This window comes from Phymastichus coffea, unplaced genomic scaffold (genome assembly GCF_024137745.1).
Source record: "Phymastichus coffea isolate CEN01 unplaced genomic scaffold, Cenicafe_Pcof_1.1 PCOF00015, whole genome shotgun sequence".
In the NCBI taxonomy this organism is placed as follows: domain Eukaryota; kingdom Metazoa; phylum Arthropoda; class Insecta; order Hymenoptera; family Eulophidae; genus Phymastichus; species Phymastichus coffea.
The window spans coordinates 6,019,089-6,039,912 of record NW_026706826.1 but is presented as its reverse complement, the minus strand read 5'-3'; the positions used below and the strand labels follow the sequence as shown (position 1 = coordinate 6,039,912).

The window sequence follows — 20,824 nt, the reverse complement described above, 5'->3', positions numbered from 1 at the left end:
ACCAACGTTAATAGAGTTCAACCAAATATAATATATATACAGGTATTATCAAAACAAAACGCTCAGAGTGAGATAGAAATATCAAAACAAACAGCTGTTCAAGCAGATGTAAGTAATCACACCAACGAAATAAACACAAATAATGAACTCGATAAACTCGCTGATATGTTGGATAAAATGACACTCACAATGGATGCATTAGTAAAACTAGTAACTGTACTTGTTAATAAATTGTCTCAACAATGAAAAATTTGAAAATAGCTATCTGGAATGCAAATTGGTTCATGCAAAGACACCCTGAATTAATAAAAGCATTTTTAATCCACGAAAATATAGACATCATGTTAGTATCAGAAACTCACTTTACAAGTCAAAATTTTTCTCTATTTCAAATGACATAGTACACAAAACAAATCATCCACTCAATAAAGCACATGGAGGCCAAAAACAAAATAAGTCATTACACCCAAACACACACCAGTGAGATTTACCTGCAAGCGACTAGTGTAAGTTGTGACGGAGAATTTCGGCTCGCCGACTTCTCCTTCGTCTCTCTCTCGTCCGTTCGCTACACCCGGGCTGAGAGTGTGTTGGTATACACTCTCATGCCTGGTTTTTCTTTGTTTGAGGTGCGGCGAACGGGCATTGGCGGAGCTGAGGGCGGCCGACGGGATGGCGATCCGTTGCCAGGATCGTCATGCTGGAGAGCGAGCGGGATGGGGAGAGCGCGAGCTGCGCACGGATCCGATGCGTGCGCAGCCGGGGGGAAAATCGGCAGTATCGTTTGGGCTGGCCGATCGCGTGCGCGCGTTACTTTCATTCGTCGCCGATTTTGTTGGTTTTTCCGTTGGTTTTGGAAGCGGTGCGGTGCTTCGTCGTCGTTTTGTTGGTGGATGCGTATCCGGTGTGTGGGCGCGCATCGGTGGTAATTTTTTTTCGTGTTTGGAGTGAGTGGCTGGGTCGCGCCCAGCCAAGCCTTGCCGCCCAGCACCAGTGTGCGCGGGTAACGGCGAAGCCCGTACCGCCGGCGCGCGCGCGTTCGGCGAGCGGCTGGGGAACAGCCGGCGGCAGCGGCAGCAGCGAGTGGCAGCGGCCGGTTGGCAACAGCGGTCGACGGCGGCAGCAATCAGGAGCAGCAGCAGCCGCAACAGCAACAACAGCAACAGCAGCAGCAGCAACAGCAACAGCAACAACATCAGCAGCAGCAGCAAGCCGCAGCCGTTGACCGGGAGCGGCCATCTTCGCCTGAGGTCGCCGTTGGGAAGGTCGGTGCCGGTTTTCTCTCTCTCTCTCTCTTTCTCTCGCTCTCTTGCATGTCCGGGGTGTTCGCGGGTGCAACGGTGCAGGTCGGGCAGTGATGCCGGCCCCCGTTGCCGGGTGTTGAGGTCGCGAGTGCGTTCGCGGGCGCTTAGGCTTAAGCGGATTATCGGGCAGTGATTGCCGATAATCCAATTAAGCGGATTAGCGAGTTCTGCTGATTTGTGAGACGGAGTGTGCGTGCTCCGTCCACTTATTAATTTGTGTTCTTTTTCTTTTTATTTTCCATTTCTTGTGTTTGTAATAATAAATTGGTAATATATATATTTGTGTCAGATATTATTGCGTCAACCCGTTCGTTTTCCCGATTTTCCTTCAATTCGTGCGCGATTGGCACACACGCTCGGTGTGCCATTCAGTCGTGGGAGCATTCGTGCCTCCCGAGCCCTCCTTTGATAAATATTGTGCGGACGGCCGCGAGCAAGTATTCTTCAACGAATAGTCGGCTTAAATAATTCCGTTACAAAGTATAAACGACAATAAAGGCCCTATAACTATAACAACTGTTTATAACCCTCCAAATAAAACAATAACAATTGAAAACTGGACAAATTAATTCCATTCCCTCGTAAATCGATTTATAGCAGGAGGCGATTATAATCCGTGGTGGGGTTCAAGATCACCAACTCCAACATACAGAGGTACAGTACTGCATGAAACACTATAATAAAACAACTACTTTCCAATTTCCACTGGAAAACTAACATACTGGCCGACGGATGTAAACAAGCTTCCGAATTTGATTGACTTTGCAGTAGTAAAAGGGATAAAAAAAATTATTAGCATCATGTTTAGATTTAACCTCAGATCACTCACCAGTATTAATTACTCTAAACTCTCAAGTACTTAATACAGTAAACAATTATACTATTACGATTACTAGTCGATTGGAAGAAATATGCTGTTTTCATCGAGGACCGCATGTGTAACGTTACTCTTAAATCAGAAAACAACATAGAAAAAAGTATTGATACACAAAACTTACTTCTAACTGAAGCTATTAACAAATGTTCTCTTACGACTACAAATAATAAAGGAAAGCAGCAAATAAATTCCAAAATAATAGTCCAAAAAATTAAAGAAAAAAGATTATTAAGGAAAAGGTACCAAATAATTAGATCGAGTGAAGATAAACAAAAAAGTAAACGAAACACCTGAAAAACTGAAGAAATTGTTATACGAAGAAAGAAATATAAAAACACAGAATTATTTCAAAACTCTAAGCCCAACAGAAGCAACGGATTATTCACTATAGAAAGCCACCAAACGTCTCAAAAGGCCAGTTACATTTATCCCACCTATTAAAAAACCTGCAGAAAAATAGGCTAAATCTGACGAAGAAAAAGTAGAAATGTTTTCAGAACATCTCTCTGCAGTATTTACACCCAACCAAAGAATAATCTCCAAACTAGAAGAAGAAATGTTACTGAAAAGCTCATATGTATAAGATAGCACACCAATAACAATTAAGGAATTATTGCAAATAATTAATAATATTAAGAATAGGAAGGCCCCCGGTTTTGACAATATTACAGGAAAAATGATTAAAATGTTACCTACAATAACAATTAGATTTATAACAATTGTTTACAATGCCTGCTTACGTCTCTGTTGTTTTCCCACTCAGTGGAAAATATATGAGATAATACTAATACCTAAACCTGGTAAAGAAGCAGGAAATGTAATATCATATAGTCCCATCAGCCTTCTACCAGTATTATCAAAAATTTTCGAAAAATTAATTTTAGCCATAATTGATCCAATCATAATAAATAAAACGTTGATTCCAAACCATTAATTTGGTTTTAGGTCTAATCACTCCACGGTAGATAGAGTGGTGGTATCTGCTGCGAGGAAAGCCATCGAAGAGAAAAAGTACTGTACTGGTATTTTCCTAGATGTAGCCCACGCATTCGACAGAGTATGGCATGAAGGGCTATTACATAAGCTTAAAAGTTTTTTTTCTGTAAGCCACTACGAAATATTACGGTCATATTTACAAAACAGGGCATTTTAAGTTAGAATAAATAGGAATGAATCAAAACGCTAGTTAATAAATGCAGGAGTGCCGCAGGGCAGTGTTCTCCGTTTAACTCTTTATCTACAGTATACCTCAGACTTACCTAAATCTGAAAACATTCTGACAGCAACATACGCAGATGATACAGCAATTCTAACAACACACTCAGACCCAACAATAGCATCAGAAATAATCCAAAAATACATTAATAATCATCTTCAAAATTAGTTCAACTCATGGAGAATAATAGTAAACAAAAGTAAATCAATACATACAATGTTTACACTTTGAAAAGATACTTGTCCACCTATTAGTTTAAGCGACAAATACATCCCGCAAAGTAACCAAGTAAAATATTTCGGTATTTACTTGGACCGAAGGCTTACATGGAAAGAATACATATTATAAGAACACATAAAAAACATAAACAGTTGGAACTGAAATGGAGAAAAATGTACTGGCTCGTAGGAGGATAATCGGAACTGTCAATCGAAAACAAATTACTGCTATATAAAGCTGTATTCAAACCAGTCTGGACCTTTGGTATTTAACTATGAGGTGCTGCTTCAAGCTCGAATACTGAAATCTTGGAAAGATATCTTGATCTTGGCTTTACCGGCCAAGTATTCTGACTTTATTAGTTACAATATAAGCACGATTATTTCATGATGTATGAAGTAAAGAGACTTATTACGATATATTAACCGTAATAATTACGAAAAATTTTTTTCCATATAAAAAAAGCATTCGAATTCAAAACGTTTAGAAGGATAGAAACTATGTAAGTATGTTTATTCAAATTCAGTAGCAGTTAATTTTTCGAATAGTAATTGATATATTCGATATCTTATTTTATGCTATTCATTCTTGAGACAGCATCAATATGCAACCAAAAGATAAATCGATCAGAATTCATAAACAAAATCACCTGTTTTGTGATTGACGTGTTAAGGGAGTACTAGCGGTACCTAGCAAGTCAAAGCAAGAAACGTCGTGCACTTGATTTGCGAGGTACATGATGTGGCAACACCGCGTCACTCGTATTCGTGTGAATGTGTACAGACAAAGGCACACATCTGTAGCCGGCTCGTGCTGACCGGCAACTGTCGACTTACTCGACAGTGTAAGGCAATTGAACGTTGGATACGACTACAGTGTTGCCACATCTACTACGTCAACTCGGAAATACGCATTTTCGGAACTTTATTTATTTGCTATTAAATTTACATGCTCCCCTCGAATAATCTTACAATCTAGATATATTTGACAAAAATTTTTCTTGCGATCAAAAAATATTTCGTTGACCTTTAACTGTCAGCTAATCTGTGGTGAGTGATTGAGTACGACAAAAAAGTGATTTTACATAAGAATGCATGCTAAATGATAGAAAATGTTTTTCAAAATATCTTAGCTCAGGGACTCCCTAGCACCTCAAAAATTTTACTGAGTCCTTTTTATATGTTTAACTATATACGCTTTAAGTTTCATCTTTTTCGGACTGTCAATTCATTATACGCTAGAACTTCCTTGAAAGAAACCCAATGTTAAAGATAGTATGAGAAGAAATAAGTTTAATAAATTTTAAGGCAAAAGATAAAAATTATTAGAACAGGCACACTTTTTTTATCTAACAAACAAATTATTAGGTGCTCGCGAGAAAAACAATGGGGAAACCTGTTTGTTCTACAGCTCAACGTCAAGTGTCTGTTTTTCCGGTTTTTTCGATCCCTTGATCCGTAACATTATAGTTATAGGCGCTGTCTTTGAAGCCCAGAAGGAACTTACGCACGCAGTCTCTTTCCGCCTCACTCATGAGTTGCTGGGTAACGTCGGATTTGCCCATGAGCGATATCCGAGCTGTGTGACCATTTCAGAGCTAATGATACCTCCCAAAGTATCAGAAAAAATATCTTGTAGATGCCAAAAAGGCTGTAAAGCTGCGTGCAGCTGCCGCAAACATGGCCTCAAATGTTCTCGCTTGTGTGGATTTTGCTACGGGGATAATTGTACGAACGTAGAAGAAATACATGAATAAAATCATATTGATAACGAAGAGTATAATTTAAGTAGTCTTGTAGAAGTAATGTTGAATGAAGAATGCAATAAAAACGAAATAAATGAGTCTGCGCCGAAAAGAACTAGGCACGATTAGAAAATAAGAAATCATGTAAACTATAGCCTACGTGTGCATATAAATTAAAATATTGTTATTAATAATTGAAAATATATTGATTATTATTTATCCTTATCCATATTTACGGATATGAAGTAATAATTAATTGGAATTTATACATACACTGATATGTATGAATTCAATTAAATTAATAATAAACGATTAGCACTAAATATAGTAATTACAACTACACCAATCTCAATATATTTTGAAGCTAGCCCAAATTAAAAAAAAAATGATCGAATTTGATGCAATAGTTCGCGAGATAAGCCTGATTTTTGCGAAGCGCGTCTATTTGAACGCGGACTTTCAGTATTTCCAAGCGCGCGAGGGAGGCCCCCCACCTCCGCCTCCGACCTTTGGCTTTTCTCGTGCTGGAAATGAAACGTCATTTTAATTGTTAAAAAGCCAAAATATGTAAAGCCTTGTATCGTAATGAAAAAATATAACTTAATAACGATCGAATGCCCTTGGACCGATTTGTTAATTTTCATTATTACAACAATGGCGATTTAAACAACAAAAAAATTATCTCGGCTCCTATTGGTCGAAAAACAATTTTTTTTTTCAAAATATGCACCTTGATCTCAGATATGTGAATTTCTAAAAAAGAAATCTCTATAATGCATAGGGAAGCCGCAATTCTAATTGTTTATAAAAGAAAAAAGGCGCACTTTTTTAAAGTCAAAATTTAGGGGTTGCAAATTAATTTTTTGATTCGTTCCCAATCATTTATTAAAATTAACGTTTTGACAAAGAGATTGAGTTGTTTTACAACTCGATAACTTCGGCCAAAAAAATTTTACAGCCCCGAACTTTGGATGTATCTTAATTAACTAATTAGAATATATCAGTAATTAATAAAAATAAATAATCGTGTGACGATTCATTTTTTTTAGAATCACAAGAGCTTTCTTTTAAGAGTCATAAACATTAAAAAAAGTTCTTTTTGCAATAAATATTCGATTTAGTAAAAATGGCCATTTTTAAAGGTTTTTAGGGCTTTTTTCAATAACTAACAAACGAAAAAAATTGCACGACAGCTCAAATTGTAGCTTTTGCTATTGCCTACAACTTTTATACAAAAAATTTTTCAGCTAAAATGCATACCGTGGCTTGCAGATTGAAAAAACCATATTTCGCCAACTTTGAGCGCTCATAAAAAAAATCTGACAATAAATTAGGAGTTGCATTTTATCAAGAATTCCTATTTACATTGTACTGAAGCGATTTTCGTCGAGAAAACCCATCCCGGAATTTTTGTCTGAAACAGGCCTTTTTTGTCTCTGTTGATTGGACTATAAGGGCACACTCAGTCTAAGATTGGAAGAAAAGGGAGGTGTCTGGTCACAACTGAGATCCGAGCAAAGAAAGTCGTCGGGACAAAGAACTTGTCCTCTCGCTCGCGAGTCCACACAACAACAACTCTCTAGTGCGTCGCCGGCTCGACTCTCGATTTCGTTCTAATGAGTCAATCAGTGCGCGCGGTAACTCGCTCAGGCGCGACTATGTTTCTCTCTCTCTCTCTTTCCGCGCCTCGCTGTCGCGCACGGAGGTATCCCTGCGTACTCTGCGTACTATTTTTAAATTAGAAATAATGTGGATCACTTCAGGAAAATGCAACCATTAAGTAAATTATGTTTCCTAAGCCTGAGTGTATATTGCGCAAAAATTACTTCGATTTAGTTAATTATTATTTATTTGTTATAGTTAAATAAAATATTATTATAAATAATAAATTGTGAAACAAAGAATATATTTATTAGTCTGACTATCTAGCATTACAAGTAGATAATATATGTGCTGTTTACGTTTTCAATTTTCTCACTTTATCTTTAATACTATATATCTTTAATATAGATTTTGAATGAAGTGCATTATTTGCAGATCGCCCACTACTCTACTCCAAGGTGACAATAAGTCCATTGATAACGTAGAAGACGACGATGAAGACGAGACTAATCATGACAATGTAGATGAAAGTAGTAATGAAGCTGAGCAAAATACCGAAAATGAAGATGAAAGGGAATTAAAAATAATGAAGTCAAATAAGTCATTAGCTCCGTCTGTGCTGCATCTAACTACGAAAATACCAGAATCACCATTTTTTTTGAGCTCAACTATAGCGCCTTGGAATACTAGAGGTAGTATACCATTAAGTAATTGTATTTCTTTCCATGTCTTTTTCTGTTTCATTACATCTCTCTCTCTCTCTCTGTGGTACGTACAATACCTCTTTCTTCTGCTCCGTCAATACTCTGCCTTACTCATTTTGTTTTCCTTCTTGGAGTGAAAACTCACTTTGCAGGGTATTCGCCAACTGTGGCTCTCATGCCTGGGCAATAAATTGCAATTTTTATTGCCTTTTTCGAGCCGCGGAGGCGATTAAATACCCAGCTACACAACATAACCTACAAACTTAAGCAACAACGCCTTACACACACACGCTTCTGCACACCTACGCTTCTACACACTACGGTTTCATCTGTGCTACTACACACTACGCTCTCATCTGCGTCCACTGCATTAGCTGCATATCGTTACTGCTGCACTCATTGAACACACTCGACTTTGCTCCAACCTGCCGTAGCTGTTCTCGACTGCATTCTACCTACATGTTGGTGAGAGAGAGAGAAAAAACACAAATCTCGTGCATGCCTATCTGCATCCTTATATGCGTTGCATAAATTTGCATTATTATATTCTCTTGCGTTCCCTTGTGTTATCGTGCATTTCATATAATACGTTCTTATAAGTATTGCTGAGTTTCCATATACTGTGTTTATGTTTACATCTAGCCTGTACGTTTGTATACCTGCTCAGCTGGGAAAAGTTGCTGGCTAGAGTCTGCTTGGTACGCAATCACCCGCGAAATTCGAAAATCGTCAAACTCTCTACGTTCGGACAATCAATTGTTGCCTCTGCCAGCATCTCTCGCTCAAGTAGCTTTCCCCTGTCTGTCTACACCGGCCTGGTTCTATGTCAAGTCAATGCGCTAAATGCCTGTTTTCCCTGCGCCGTATCGACAATACTCTTTTATGCACTGAATGTAACGCGCTCCTTCATATCGACTGTGTATCGCCGTCACTGCGTCCCAGGGGATCTGAACCATTCATCTGCAGGAGTCATCAACATACAAGTAGTAGTGACTCGTCGTTGGCGTCTGTCGTCGAGGCTCTTCCCCAGTCTTCACCAGTAGGTCCACCGGCCACTGGTGCGTCCCTCTTGCCTTATCTCTCCAAGAAGCGGCTCGCCTCGCCCACTCTGTCTAGCTTACACGTACCGAAACTCCATTGCCTGGGTCCTCCATTGTTACGCCGCAATTCTACAACTGTAGACAGATCCTCGCCTGCATCGTTGGAAAATTCCTCTACTGCCTCTCACCAGACTATACAGGTTGAGCCTACATCAGAGCCAATCATGTCTGATAAACCACCTACTTGGTTTGTTGGCTTCCTCGAGGAATTCCAAGACCTCAGAAGCGACATCAACTCTATCAGCTCCACTCTCCAGCATTCCGTCAAACAAAACGAGATCAACAATAAACTTGCTGCACACATTGATACCCCAGAGGTTATGGTTCGCGGGCTTCCCTCGCAGTTTAATGGCTCACTGTATGATGCCGCTCGCTACATATTAAGCGCCCTTGGTTTTGGCCACGGCCATGACATGCCTGCTATCGAGGCCACCCGAGAATGGTATCAGCCAAACCGCTACCAAAATGCTCAACAAAATGTCGACGCCCCCGCAGAGTCCTCTCACCCACGCCCCCCTTTTATCACCTTCTCATTCTACCTCTCATCAACCTCCTCTCGCGATCGCGTTATCGCTGCAACAGCTCGTATTCATGAGCTCACCGCCCTATCCATTTTTGGGTGCGGTGGAAGCACCCCTGTCTACGTGCGCCCAGTCTACCCCAAAGTCATCTACGATCTCCTCACAAAAGCTAGAGCTGCCTGCACATCTCTTGGCTATCTCCGTCCTGTAGTCCGCAATCTGCGTATCTTCGTGCGACCGACATTTAATTCTGAGCTTTTGCCGATTCTCTGCGAGGAGGATTTACACCTTCTCCCCCCCAATCAAAATCAAAACCGCTCAGCAAACCTCTCACTCAATGCTATTACCCCTACTCGTGGCTCTCGACCATTCATTCCACGAAAGTCCCAGCGACTGCAGCAACCATAAAGTAATCAGCATCAATACCCGCATCAGTTACCTTCGCTACTACAATACCAACAAGCGCAACAACCACCACAGCAACAGCAGCAGATACCACAGCAACAGCAGCAGCAACCACCTCAACGGCAGCAACAACAGGAACCTCTGCATGGTCAGCAACTACAGCATCCGCCACCACAATTGTCTCAACAGTTTCATCAACAACCCCCGTCCTTGTAGCAACAATACCACCAGCCCCATACGCTCCATGCCCAACCCCAGCATCAGCCACTCCAACAGCCCCAGCTACCGCACCTGCAAGCCACGCACCAACAAAAATGCTTGCAGAAAAACCGTGGCCGGAAAACGGCGCAAAACTCTGGTCCGCATCTGCTCCCCGTTCTGCCTGCTCATCCCTCATCCGCTGTTACAGCATCCTCCAATTTTCACACTGGCCAACCCCCACTTCTAAATCATCCGAGCATCAGTCCCGATGCTGCCCCACGAATGTCTTCACTGGCAATGGATACGGTGGAGCCTTCACTCTCAAGTGGGACGAACTACCGTCAACTTTCCCACATTGCAGAAGATGCATCCCTTCCAACTGAATGCACTATGGGAAATCCACCTACCATTGATTGACCCTCAGGATCAATACAGCCCCCAATTGTTGCCCCCCCTCCCATTTTCTGTGTAGCATACGCAAATGTGAATCGCCTGAACCACGGCGGCCATTTCGCCCTTCTTGAGGACAGAGTATCCCACTCACACTATGACGCTGTTGCCATCACAGAAACGTTCCTAAAGGATACTGTGGCTGACTCTCACCTCTCTCTCTCTGGATTCAACCTATTTCGACATGATCGCTCAGCCATGGAAGGTGGTGGTGTTACTCTCTACATTCGTGACAACTTCTCCGTTCGCATAATTGCCAAATCGCATCCTGATGACTACAATGCGTCGGAATTTTTGGTGGTGGAATTACGAGAACAACATGCAAAACTTCTACTTGCTGTAGTCTATCGTCGCCCGTCTGCGTTGGGTCCACTGAATTTTTTCCAAACTATTGTCCCTCTTCTCCCAAATTATCATGACGTGATAATTTGTGGGGATTTCAACTGCAATCTCTTATCGCACACACTACACTACGTCAACGTGCTCCGAGAACAAATCGAGTGCTACGCCTTAAAAGTCGTCTCCATGCTGCCTACTTGTCATCGATTCCAGGATGGTCATGCTTCTCACACTCTTCTGGACCTCTTCTTAATTAAAAATGACACAGATATCCGCTCCTTTTCAAAAACGCCGGCCCCATTTATTGACTGTCACGACCTTATCGAGCTTTCTATCTACGCCACGGTTCCCCCCTCAGCCACGAAAACCATCCTCATTCGCAAACTGAAAAGTGTTGACACAGTGCAGCTAAATTTACTGGTTGCCGAGGGCGTTGCCGTACAGTATCCATCACCGCAGACTATTCTTACTGATCCAACTCAAATGTCCCTGGATTCACTCGAACGCTTCCTCTCAAACGCCGTGCTGAAAGCCTTTGACACCCTTGCCCCGGTTCGCCAGACAAAACTGTCTGCCAAGGCTAAGCCGTGGGTTTCAGCCGACATTCGCATCCTCATGCGTGCTCGCACGGCGGCTTACAAGCGAGCAAAAATAACTGCGCTTCCAGGTGACATTCGGAGGTACAAAGACCTTCGAAACCGTGTTTCAAATCAGCTTGACATTGCAAAAAATAACCACATCTCGGCCAAACTTGCATCTGCCACAGATCCCAAGACCAAATGGAGAGAGCTTCGCTGTCTCGGCATTGCACAAAAATCCATGCCGTCTCCACTATCATTTTTCTCACCCACAGCGTTAAACTGTCACTTCGCCAAAATCGTTAACCAGCTTCCGCCTATTACTCTTTCCTGCTTCGACAATCTCACATCGATACCACTCTCTCGCTCATTCTCATTTCCCCAATTCAATCTAAACCAGGTGTCAGTCAAGGACGTGGAGGATGTTCTCGCGGATGCCCACTCAAAGTCAAAAGGAGAGGACGGGATCTCGCTGAGAATGCTCTCGATGGTTTCGCAAACTGTCCTTCCGTACTACACCATGCTTTTTAATCACTCAATTACAAACTCACTTTTCCCCACGCTCTGGAAGCGCACGCAAATTGTCCCGCTCTCCAAAGTGAAGTCTCCTACCTCCCTTTCGGACACACGACCTATTGCTAAGCTATGTGAGCCCTCGAAGCTCTTCGAGCGCCTCGTCCATCGTCAATTGTCAGCCTACCTTCAGCAGCATCACCTGCTCGACTCCCGCCAAGCCGGATTTAGAAGGGGACATTCTACCGAGACCGCGCTCCTTGGTCTTCTCGACGATGTTCGGTTTGCTACCGAAAACAGGCTTCTCACCATCCTCGTGCTTTTTGACTTCTCAAAAGCCTTTGACCGCATCTGCCACTTGCGACTGATCACCAAACTGCGCAATATAAACCTCTCCGACAAAGCACTCAAATGGTTTTTCAACTATTTGGCGGATCGCCTTCAGGCGGTGGTAGATGAGGGAGGCGTTGTCTCTGAGTGGCTCCGCGCTTCCACCGGTGTCCCGCAGGGGAGTGTCCTTGGCCCTCTACTCTTTGCAATCTACATCAACGACCTTCCGTTGGTCTTGTTATCTGCCAAGTATATCATCTATGCGGATGACACGCAAATATATGTGCATTGTTCCCCGCGGGACATTGAGCGTGGCATCGTGGAGGCCCAGCGAGATGCACAAGCGGTGGCTGATTGGGCCTTGAGCAATGGCCTTGATCTCAACCTTGCCAAAACGAAGGCTATGATCTTGGGCAGCGAATTGTATGTGACTGCCCTTGACCTCACCACTTTGCCTTGCATCACTGTCAACGGACATAAGATCCCCTTCGTGATGGCGGCAAGGAGCCTTGGGGTCACCCTCTCTCCCACGCTCCAATGGAAGTCACACACTTCAGACGTAGTGAGGAAAGTTTACGGCTCTCTCAGCTCTCTTAAATTCTATCGCCGTTCTTTGTCGCTTGCTCTCCGCAAGACTTTGGTTGAGTCACTGGTACTCCCTCTGCTAAACTTCTCGTCCACCGTCTTCATGGATCTTGACAAGACACGTACTCGTGACCTCCAGGTGGCGCAAAATGCCTGTGTCCGATTCGTCTCTGGTAACATCCCATTCCTACCAAATAATAACCTCACCTCTCATGTTACGCTCCACCGTCTGAAACTACGTTGGCTCACACTCTCATCGACACGTCAACTAGCCCTCGCAAAACTATTTTATAAGGTCGTTTGTAACAATGGTCCGTCGTATCTGACTGGCCACATATCACTACTGAACCAACTTACTATCGCCCGCCGCTCTATTCGCAATATACCCGCGGCCTTCCACTTTCGTGCTCCACGCACTGAGTCCTGGAAGAGATCATTCGCAATTAGAGGTATGGATCTCCTAAACCAACTTGCAATGACCACTTTTTCCTTGGAACGACTCACTGAATTCAAATACTGGTTATTTGATCTTCTTTTCCTCCTTGAAATTGACAGATTTGCTATCCGGGTTGCACAGGAGCAAATGACAGGTACTGCTTCCCTCGCTTACCTACCCCATATCTCACGCCCGTACAACGTCTCTGCGTTCGCTCCTAACCCTTCATATCTACTGGTGGGCGGCAGATATTTGCGTTATCGATTCCTGAATGATGAACCAAATCTCTCCCTCCAATCTAAACTGTAATATGCCCCCCTCCCACTGCGTTAAATTAAGTTTATATATTAAGTTCGTGCGCACCTCTCTGAGGTTCTCTTATTTGTATTCTTAGATTATATAATTAGCTTTAGTCTCTACACGTACATTTGCGCTGCCTTGCACTTCTATGTATCAACTAGATTCGACTGCTGTCTTGCAACAATCCGCTTGCTAAAACATGCCGTTTGTACGCTTACAATACTGCTATTGTCACTTTTACTATTATATATTGTCAACTGTGTATTTCTTCCAACCACACGGGGTCCTACCCCATGGTTTAATAAAGATTAATCAATCAAATCTCTCTCTCTCTCTCTCTCTCTCTCTCTCTCTCTCTATCTCTCTCTCTCTCTCTCCGGTGCATTGCTTTTGGAACACTCTCACCTGACCTGCTCTCATCTCTGAATCATCTCCAATTTAATATCGCTTCTCTATCAACTAGATCGTCTGTATCTCTAATCAACTGAAACACCGTTACACCGTTACACTGCTACATTATTTTTTGCTGCCTAGTGAGAGAGTCTTGTTTTTCGTTTTACGTTTGCGTCTTTTGCGTTTTTACGTTTTCGTTAATATTTGTGAGTCCACTGACCCGGTTATATCTTTATTTACCCCCGTTCTCGCAAACATTAATTGTTGTTTAGTTTTTCTTTTGTTCATAGTTTTGATTTAATTGTTCTCGTTTTATCGTTTTGTACTTTTCTTTCATTGTCCATTTTATAAAACTTCTTAACCTAGCGGGTTTATATTTACAGTTTCCGTAAATTTCTTGCGCGAATATTGCGCCAATTGTATACTTCACACTTTAACCGGTAGGAGTTTCTCTAATGCTCCGCCAAATTTCTGCTTTGAATCTCCTTATTATACCTAATTTACCCCATCCCCACCACCCGTCAACGATAATCCGTTCTCCCCTAGTAGATATCATATGCTTGAGTTTGTCGCAGTCAGCTTCTCTAATATCTCTTTTACTATATGATTTAGTGTAAAGTTTCATTTTCTTCCCCATTTATGTCAAAAAGGAATTACGTCAAATATAACATCCCCCTGCGGCGTCTTGATCGCTCTCTACTCTTTTGTTCCTACAAATCCCTTTACCACTTTAACTGTATTTCCCCAAATTCTCGACCGATCATCACTCAAACCACCGATTTTATCTACTACGCCGATCGCGCCTTCTCAAACAATATCACACTCGCTAACACATCGGCAGTGCTCTTTGCTACGCTCACTAGCCACTCTCCATCCATTCTCTCATTCGCTAAAAAGCGTTTAGCTTCACCTTCCCAGCCATAATTATCATTAGTTCCTAAACAGCCTTGTACGGTATCTGCTCATTTGTTACCTGATTTTTCGGACTGTATTTCACCTACGTTACCTGCAAATTTGCTTTGTTTTATATTCTCTGAAAAATCCTCTCTCTACGCAGCTGCGCATCACCAGACCGGCATGACGGAGGTGCCGGAATGGTTCCAGAAGGAGACGCGGATGAATACCTGGCATCATGAGGAAGTCTGCGACATGTGGACGCAGCTCCGGACTGAGCATTAGGCTAGGGATGCGATTTTCACCATTACTGATGAACGTGAGCTCCTGGTCTATGGTCTCCCGCCTGAGTTCAATGGCACACTATTTCAGACTACCACTGCCGTTTTTGTGGCGCTTAATTTTGGTGGGATACATATTCCGCCAGTAATTGAGACTCGTGAGTGGAGCTCTTCAACTACTGCTCGCCATGACTCAGCAGCAATCGCCCATTAACTGCTGTTAACACTCCATGATCTCTCGACAGCCGTTTTCCCCGCCGATCTTTCATTTTCCTGGTGGATTCTTCTTCAGTCCGTGATAGAATTCTCCGCTTTCCACCGAGACTGAAGGAACACACGGCGCATACGATTTTTCGCTGCGGTGATACAACTAAAGTATATGTGCGCCCTATATGGCCAAAGCCGGTGTTCGATCTTCTCTTAAAGATGAGACGAGTGAGCGCTGACCTTGTATATGCCTGGCCCATGGTAAAAAACTTGAAAATTTTCTGCAGGCCCACTCAGCGCTCCGACCCGATACTCATAACAAGTGAGACTGATCTTCGTTAGTTTGCCCCTTTACAGCGCTTGAATCCTGCTAATGTGAATCGAATTTCCCCCCTACCCAGAATAAGGGACCGGCACCGCCTTTACTCCTCTCTCAGTCTACCTACAGGGCTTCTTGACACAAACCTGTGCAATTACATCGAGTTATTCGATACTCTTCCACCGTCCATCAGCATCGCACACATAAATATAAACGGCCAAAATGTTTCCTCGCATTTCTTTTTGTTTGACTGGAAATCCTTTCTAACCCATACAATTTAATTACGATTTTCGAGATAGAACTAAACGATTTAATTTCCGATGCGCATCTTTTCCTAGCTAATTAGAATTCTTTTTCGACTTGATCGCATCGGCAGAGAGGGTGGTGGAGTGAGATTTTATGCTAGATCTGCTCTCAAAATTAAAATACCTGCACAGTTCGACCCAATCTTTGATAACACTCCTGAATTTATGGTGGTGGATGTAAGAAATAAAAATCATGAAAAGCTATCTCGTATGGAAGTTGTAGAAATAAGCTTTAAATACAATATTTAAAGACGTTAGTAATATAATTTCGCTTTATTTAATAAATAAAATTCATTCCGTGAGTGGAAAAGTAAATTAATACAGTGGAATTGTCGCGCGTCGCGAATCAACTGACTAAAAATCGATACGCTGTTTTACACAACGACTTATTAGCCTACATTAATTTGTCGAGTAATCAAGAAGTTAATATGTCAGTGTTTCAATTTCTGAATTGAAATTCTGCTGAGTTCGATCTATTATTGGTATGATAATTTTGTATTTCGTAAAAGGCGAAATACATTTAGTGCTTAATTTGCTACTTTGAGCTGGCTTGATTGCCGTTGACCTCAAAATGAGTAAAGTTTACGTATGGTGTTAGATAGTTGCATATCGGTATGTTATCGACGTAGAAGAGAGGAAAGAGGATATAGTTAAGTTTATGTTAATTTTGAGATATTCGACAATTATGCTCAATTTTATACAAAGGCTATAGCGGGATACGGATGTTAAAATTGCCCTTGCCTGTATTTTTATTTTGAGTCGGTCGTGCGAACGGACATACTTAAAAACTTCTTTAGCCAAATTTTTAGCCCCCTAGGTGGTAGTAGAACCCTACAATGATAAAAAACGTGTTTTTTTGAAAATTATTTTTTTTGCTTCACTGTTTGCTCGAAAAAATCTGAAAAAATTCATAATGGTGTATACTATTGTACGAAAAGAGCCTGATTTGTTTCAGATTTTTTTGATTAAAAATGAAGTCAGAAAAAATTTTTGAGTTTTTCGACGAATTTTTTAATTATGAACAATATACTTGGCTAACTTTTAAATATTACTTTTCTATGTATCTTTTTCCTTTCTTTTAGATGCCTTCATCAGAATCACCATTTTCCGACCAAAACTTCCTCAAAATTTGAAAAAACCGATTTTCTCGGCATTTTTGACATGTTTTTGGCATATAACCTTAATATTATATAGTTTAAAAAGTAATAGAATACTCAAGAATACTCCAAAATTTTTTTTACAAGCCCAGAATATTTTTAAAACAATCAATTTGATTGCAAAAGCTCCTAAAGGCCTGATTTCACAACTCACATTAATATTTTCTGGAACAGGGGAGGTTATCTGAACAATGGGAAATTTATTTAAGAACAAACTCCCACGATGCAGAGCAAACCGCCGCTCCGTTAAACACGTATGATAGTACGTGTATTCGCCTTCACGTCAGATGATTTATCCTAGTTGTCTTCTAACAACGGAGTTGAACTCACCTTAAGTCACGTGTTTTGTGACACTGGATTTTTAAGTATGAGTGACTTTACTCCTAATCCTCTTAATCCCTTAGATGTAATTGGATTAAAACCTAAGCCTTTTTCAATTACTTAAGCTACCAGGAAAAATTAAATGACGAAAACAGCGAATAAATTTAACAGATTTTAATTAATAAAAATCACTACAGTCTTTGTAGGGCCGAAAGACTAACGCACGCGAATAGGATTTTACAATTAGTTATATTCGGTGAGAAAGAGAGAGAGAGAGTAGATTCGAATTATACCGCGAACTCTAACGCTCGACGCGAATACAAAAAATAACGCTATCACGAATAGACAAAATATCGAATGTATTTTGTATCGCTTATAATGACGGATGGTGCACTACCATGCGGTGCAATTACGGTGATCAGCCGTAATTTTTGTTGCAAAAATATCAACTGCCGCTGCCCCTCGATTATCAGCTGTACTGCCTTGTACTGCCTCTATCAGCTGTAATCTGCTCCTTCTGTACCGTTGCTTGCTGCTGCAATTTCGTCGTTGCACACCCGCACGTATTTGTCCCAGAGAAACTTTATTTTTTGGTGAAACAAAGTGCAAAAGACTATTCGCCGATAAACTCGCGTGAACAGCTGAGGCGTAACTGCCTATTCAAAAGATCGCGGGCCCCCTTTCTCTCTTAACTGTTAGAACTAACGCGCGAGAAGCAGAATCGCGAACGGTTCGATTAATTAAATCGACTACCATTGCATTTCATATTATAACATAATATGAACATAACGTGTGCTATACCAACACAAACGCGCTCACACGCACACACACACATACAGATTGTGAAGACAATATTATATCAATCAAAATTCTTAATTATACCAATAGCCAATTACAATACTTTCAATTAGTCTTCATCACTATTTTCATCTATAACTGGATCAATATCCATAGTACAAAATATATCAGTAAGTATTTTTGCTGTTCTAATTATTTTTGATTTGTATCTAGCATGACTGAGATGATATACGACTGTTGCAATATGAGAACAAGAACGTACTGTTCGTAAGTCATTGGCATAGTCGTACGAATGTTGTAGAATACCGCTATATCCAATCGAATCAGTTTTGTATTCAACGTAACACATGTAGGTTTTATTGTTTATTTGCCTTGACCTTACTAGGACTTTAACAATATTTAGTTTCATCTTTATATACTCTAAATTGATATTTTCACTATCATCCATTAACTTAGCCATATAACAAATGGCTTGACCTAATTGATAGGTATCCGAAAAAATAGTTTGAAATCTCTCTCGGTCAGTTCAGGAAAGTAAGTTATATCTTCGGGTGATACCTTGGTCCTTGTAATGGGCCGTCTTGACCATCTGGCTGTTTCAGCTTCTAATGCCAAAGTATTTTCAATTTTATTGGAATTTAACATTCTTTCAATAATAATGTCTTGCAAGCCATCATCAAAAAAAACATATCAGCACATACTACGTTACATACGAGGGTGGTCCGATAAGTACTTAGCCTCACCGCCCGATGGCGCCACTCTCGCAAAAAAGATATACTATCACGTAGTACAACCTTCTGGATGGTTACTGTCAAGATTTCGGCCGGATCGAAGTTGTAGTTTATTTTTGAGAGCGTGTGAAAGCAAGTGTATCCGTTGATTTTTGAAAAATGGAAAAAAGAGCAGTATCGGTCGGTGATTCGATTCTTGTTTTTGGAAGGGAAATCGCGCGGCGAAGTCAAAAAGTGCTTGGATGCTGTGTACGATAACTCTTCTCCTTCGATGGTGACCGTCAAAAATTGGTTTAACGAGTTTCAACGTGGTCGCACGTCTATTTTTGAAGAGCCACGTCCAGGTGCTCCGAAAATGGCTACCACGGAGGATAACGAGACAAAAATTCACGATTTGGTATGGGCAGATCGACGATTGAAAGTGCGCGAGATTGCTAAGATCGCAGGCATCTCAAAAGACCGCGTGGGTCATGTCCTGCATGAAATTTTGGGCGTGAGAAAGCTGTCGGCGCGATGGGTGCCGCGTTTGCTCACTCCAGACAACAAGCGCAACCGTGAGATAACTTCAGAGCAATGTCTGACACTGTTTAAACGCAATCCAAAGGAGTTTCTGCATCGTTTCGTGACAGTCGACGAAACATGGATCCACTGGTATGCACCAGAGACCAAGGAACAGTCGAAACAGTGGACTTTACCCGGCGAAAGTGCTTCGAAGAAGGCGAAGACTGCCCCATCGGCCGGAAAGGTGATGGCCACCGTTTTTCTGGGATTCACAAGGTGTGATCTACATCGACTACCTGGAGAGGGGCAAAACAGTCACAGGGCTGTACTATGCCGAATTATTGCGCCGATTCGATGTCGAATTGCAGAAAAAACGGCCCTATTTGGCGAAGAAAAAAGTGCTCTTCCACCATGACAACGCACCGGCTCACACCTCCGCCATCGCCATGGCCTAATTGGTCGAATTAGTCTACGAACTGCTGCCCCATCCACCGTATTCTCTAGAATTAGCCCCATGCGACTTTTTTTTGTTTACAAACTTGAAAAAGTCATTCGCCGGGCAGAAATTTGAGTCGAATGAGGAGGTAATCGCTGCCATGGAAGCCTACTTTTCAGACCTCGAGGAAACGTATTTTTTAGACGGGTTAAAGATGTTGGAGCATCGCTGGGCCAAGTGTATCGAACTAAAAGGAGACTATGTTGAAAAATAAAACGCCACTTTTCCAAAATTTTCGTTTTTCTTTTGTAGGCTAAGTACTTATCGGACCACCCTCGTAATTAGTTCAACATAATATAACATATTAAGCTGAATTTGTAATATTTCAAAATAGACTGTATTCTAGTTTTCAAGTATATTATCCTCTTTATTTTGTTACTATACAATGATCATTTGAAAAGTCCGTGCAAAGTCAGAGAGATGGCGCTACTAGTGCGTATCAAGGTTTCAGTTAGTGGCATATCTTGCAAGAGCACACACCAAGTTTCAGCCAGATCGGCCAATTACTTTGCGTTTTACATTCGTTTCAATCAAAGAAATCGAGTGGTTGTAAAAAAATGGACGAAAAATAATTTCGTGTATTGATTAAACATTACTTTTTCAAAGGCAAAACGCCTCAGGAGATCTTCCTGCCCAAAAATGATAAAGATTTTCGAGTGGGAATCTCTTGCAAAAAGTATAAAAGAGAGCTTTTCAAGAAAATTGGGCAGTTGTTTTCCAGTTCGCTCAGATTTTTCTAGTTTCTCTAATTCGTTCAGTTTGTGTAACTTTTTCGAGTTCGTTTATTCAAGTTGCAGTTAATTTTTCGATTTCGTTTATTCAAGTTCCAGTTAATTTTTCGACTTCGTCTGTTCAAGTTCCAGTTAATTTTTCAGTGTGTGTGGGAAAACTATTATAAAAAGTGTGTAAGAAAAATTAAATAAAAAAATTTACACTCTAACTACTTTCCATTAACTTTTCTTTCCTTACTCTTTCCTTTCCTAGTTTCGCGTACGAG

General features: G+C 41.3%; 1 protein-coding gene across 8 annotated transcripts in view; it reads left to right on the top strand.

Moving 5' to 3' along the window:
- Positions 1-20,824, top strand: part of LOC131675033 (latrophilin Cirl-like) — a 795,927-nt gene that overhangs the window by 362,188 nt on the left and 412,915 nt on the right. For all 8 annotated transcript variants that reach the window (XM_058953848.1, XM_058953849.1, XM_058953854.1 and 5 more), the window contains one exon: positions 7,398-7,654. In XM_058953848.1, coding sequence (XP_058809831.1) covers positions 7,398-7,654 — 257 coding nt within the window. The remainder of the gene's footprint in view (positions 1-7,397; positions 7,655-20,824) is intronic.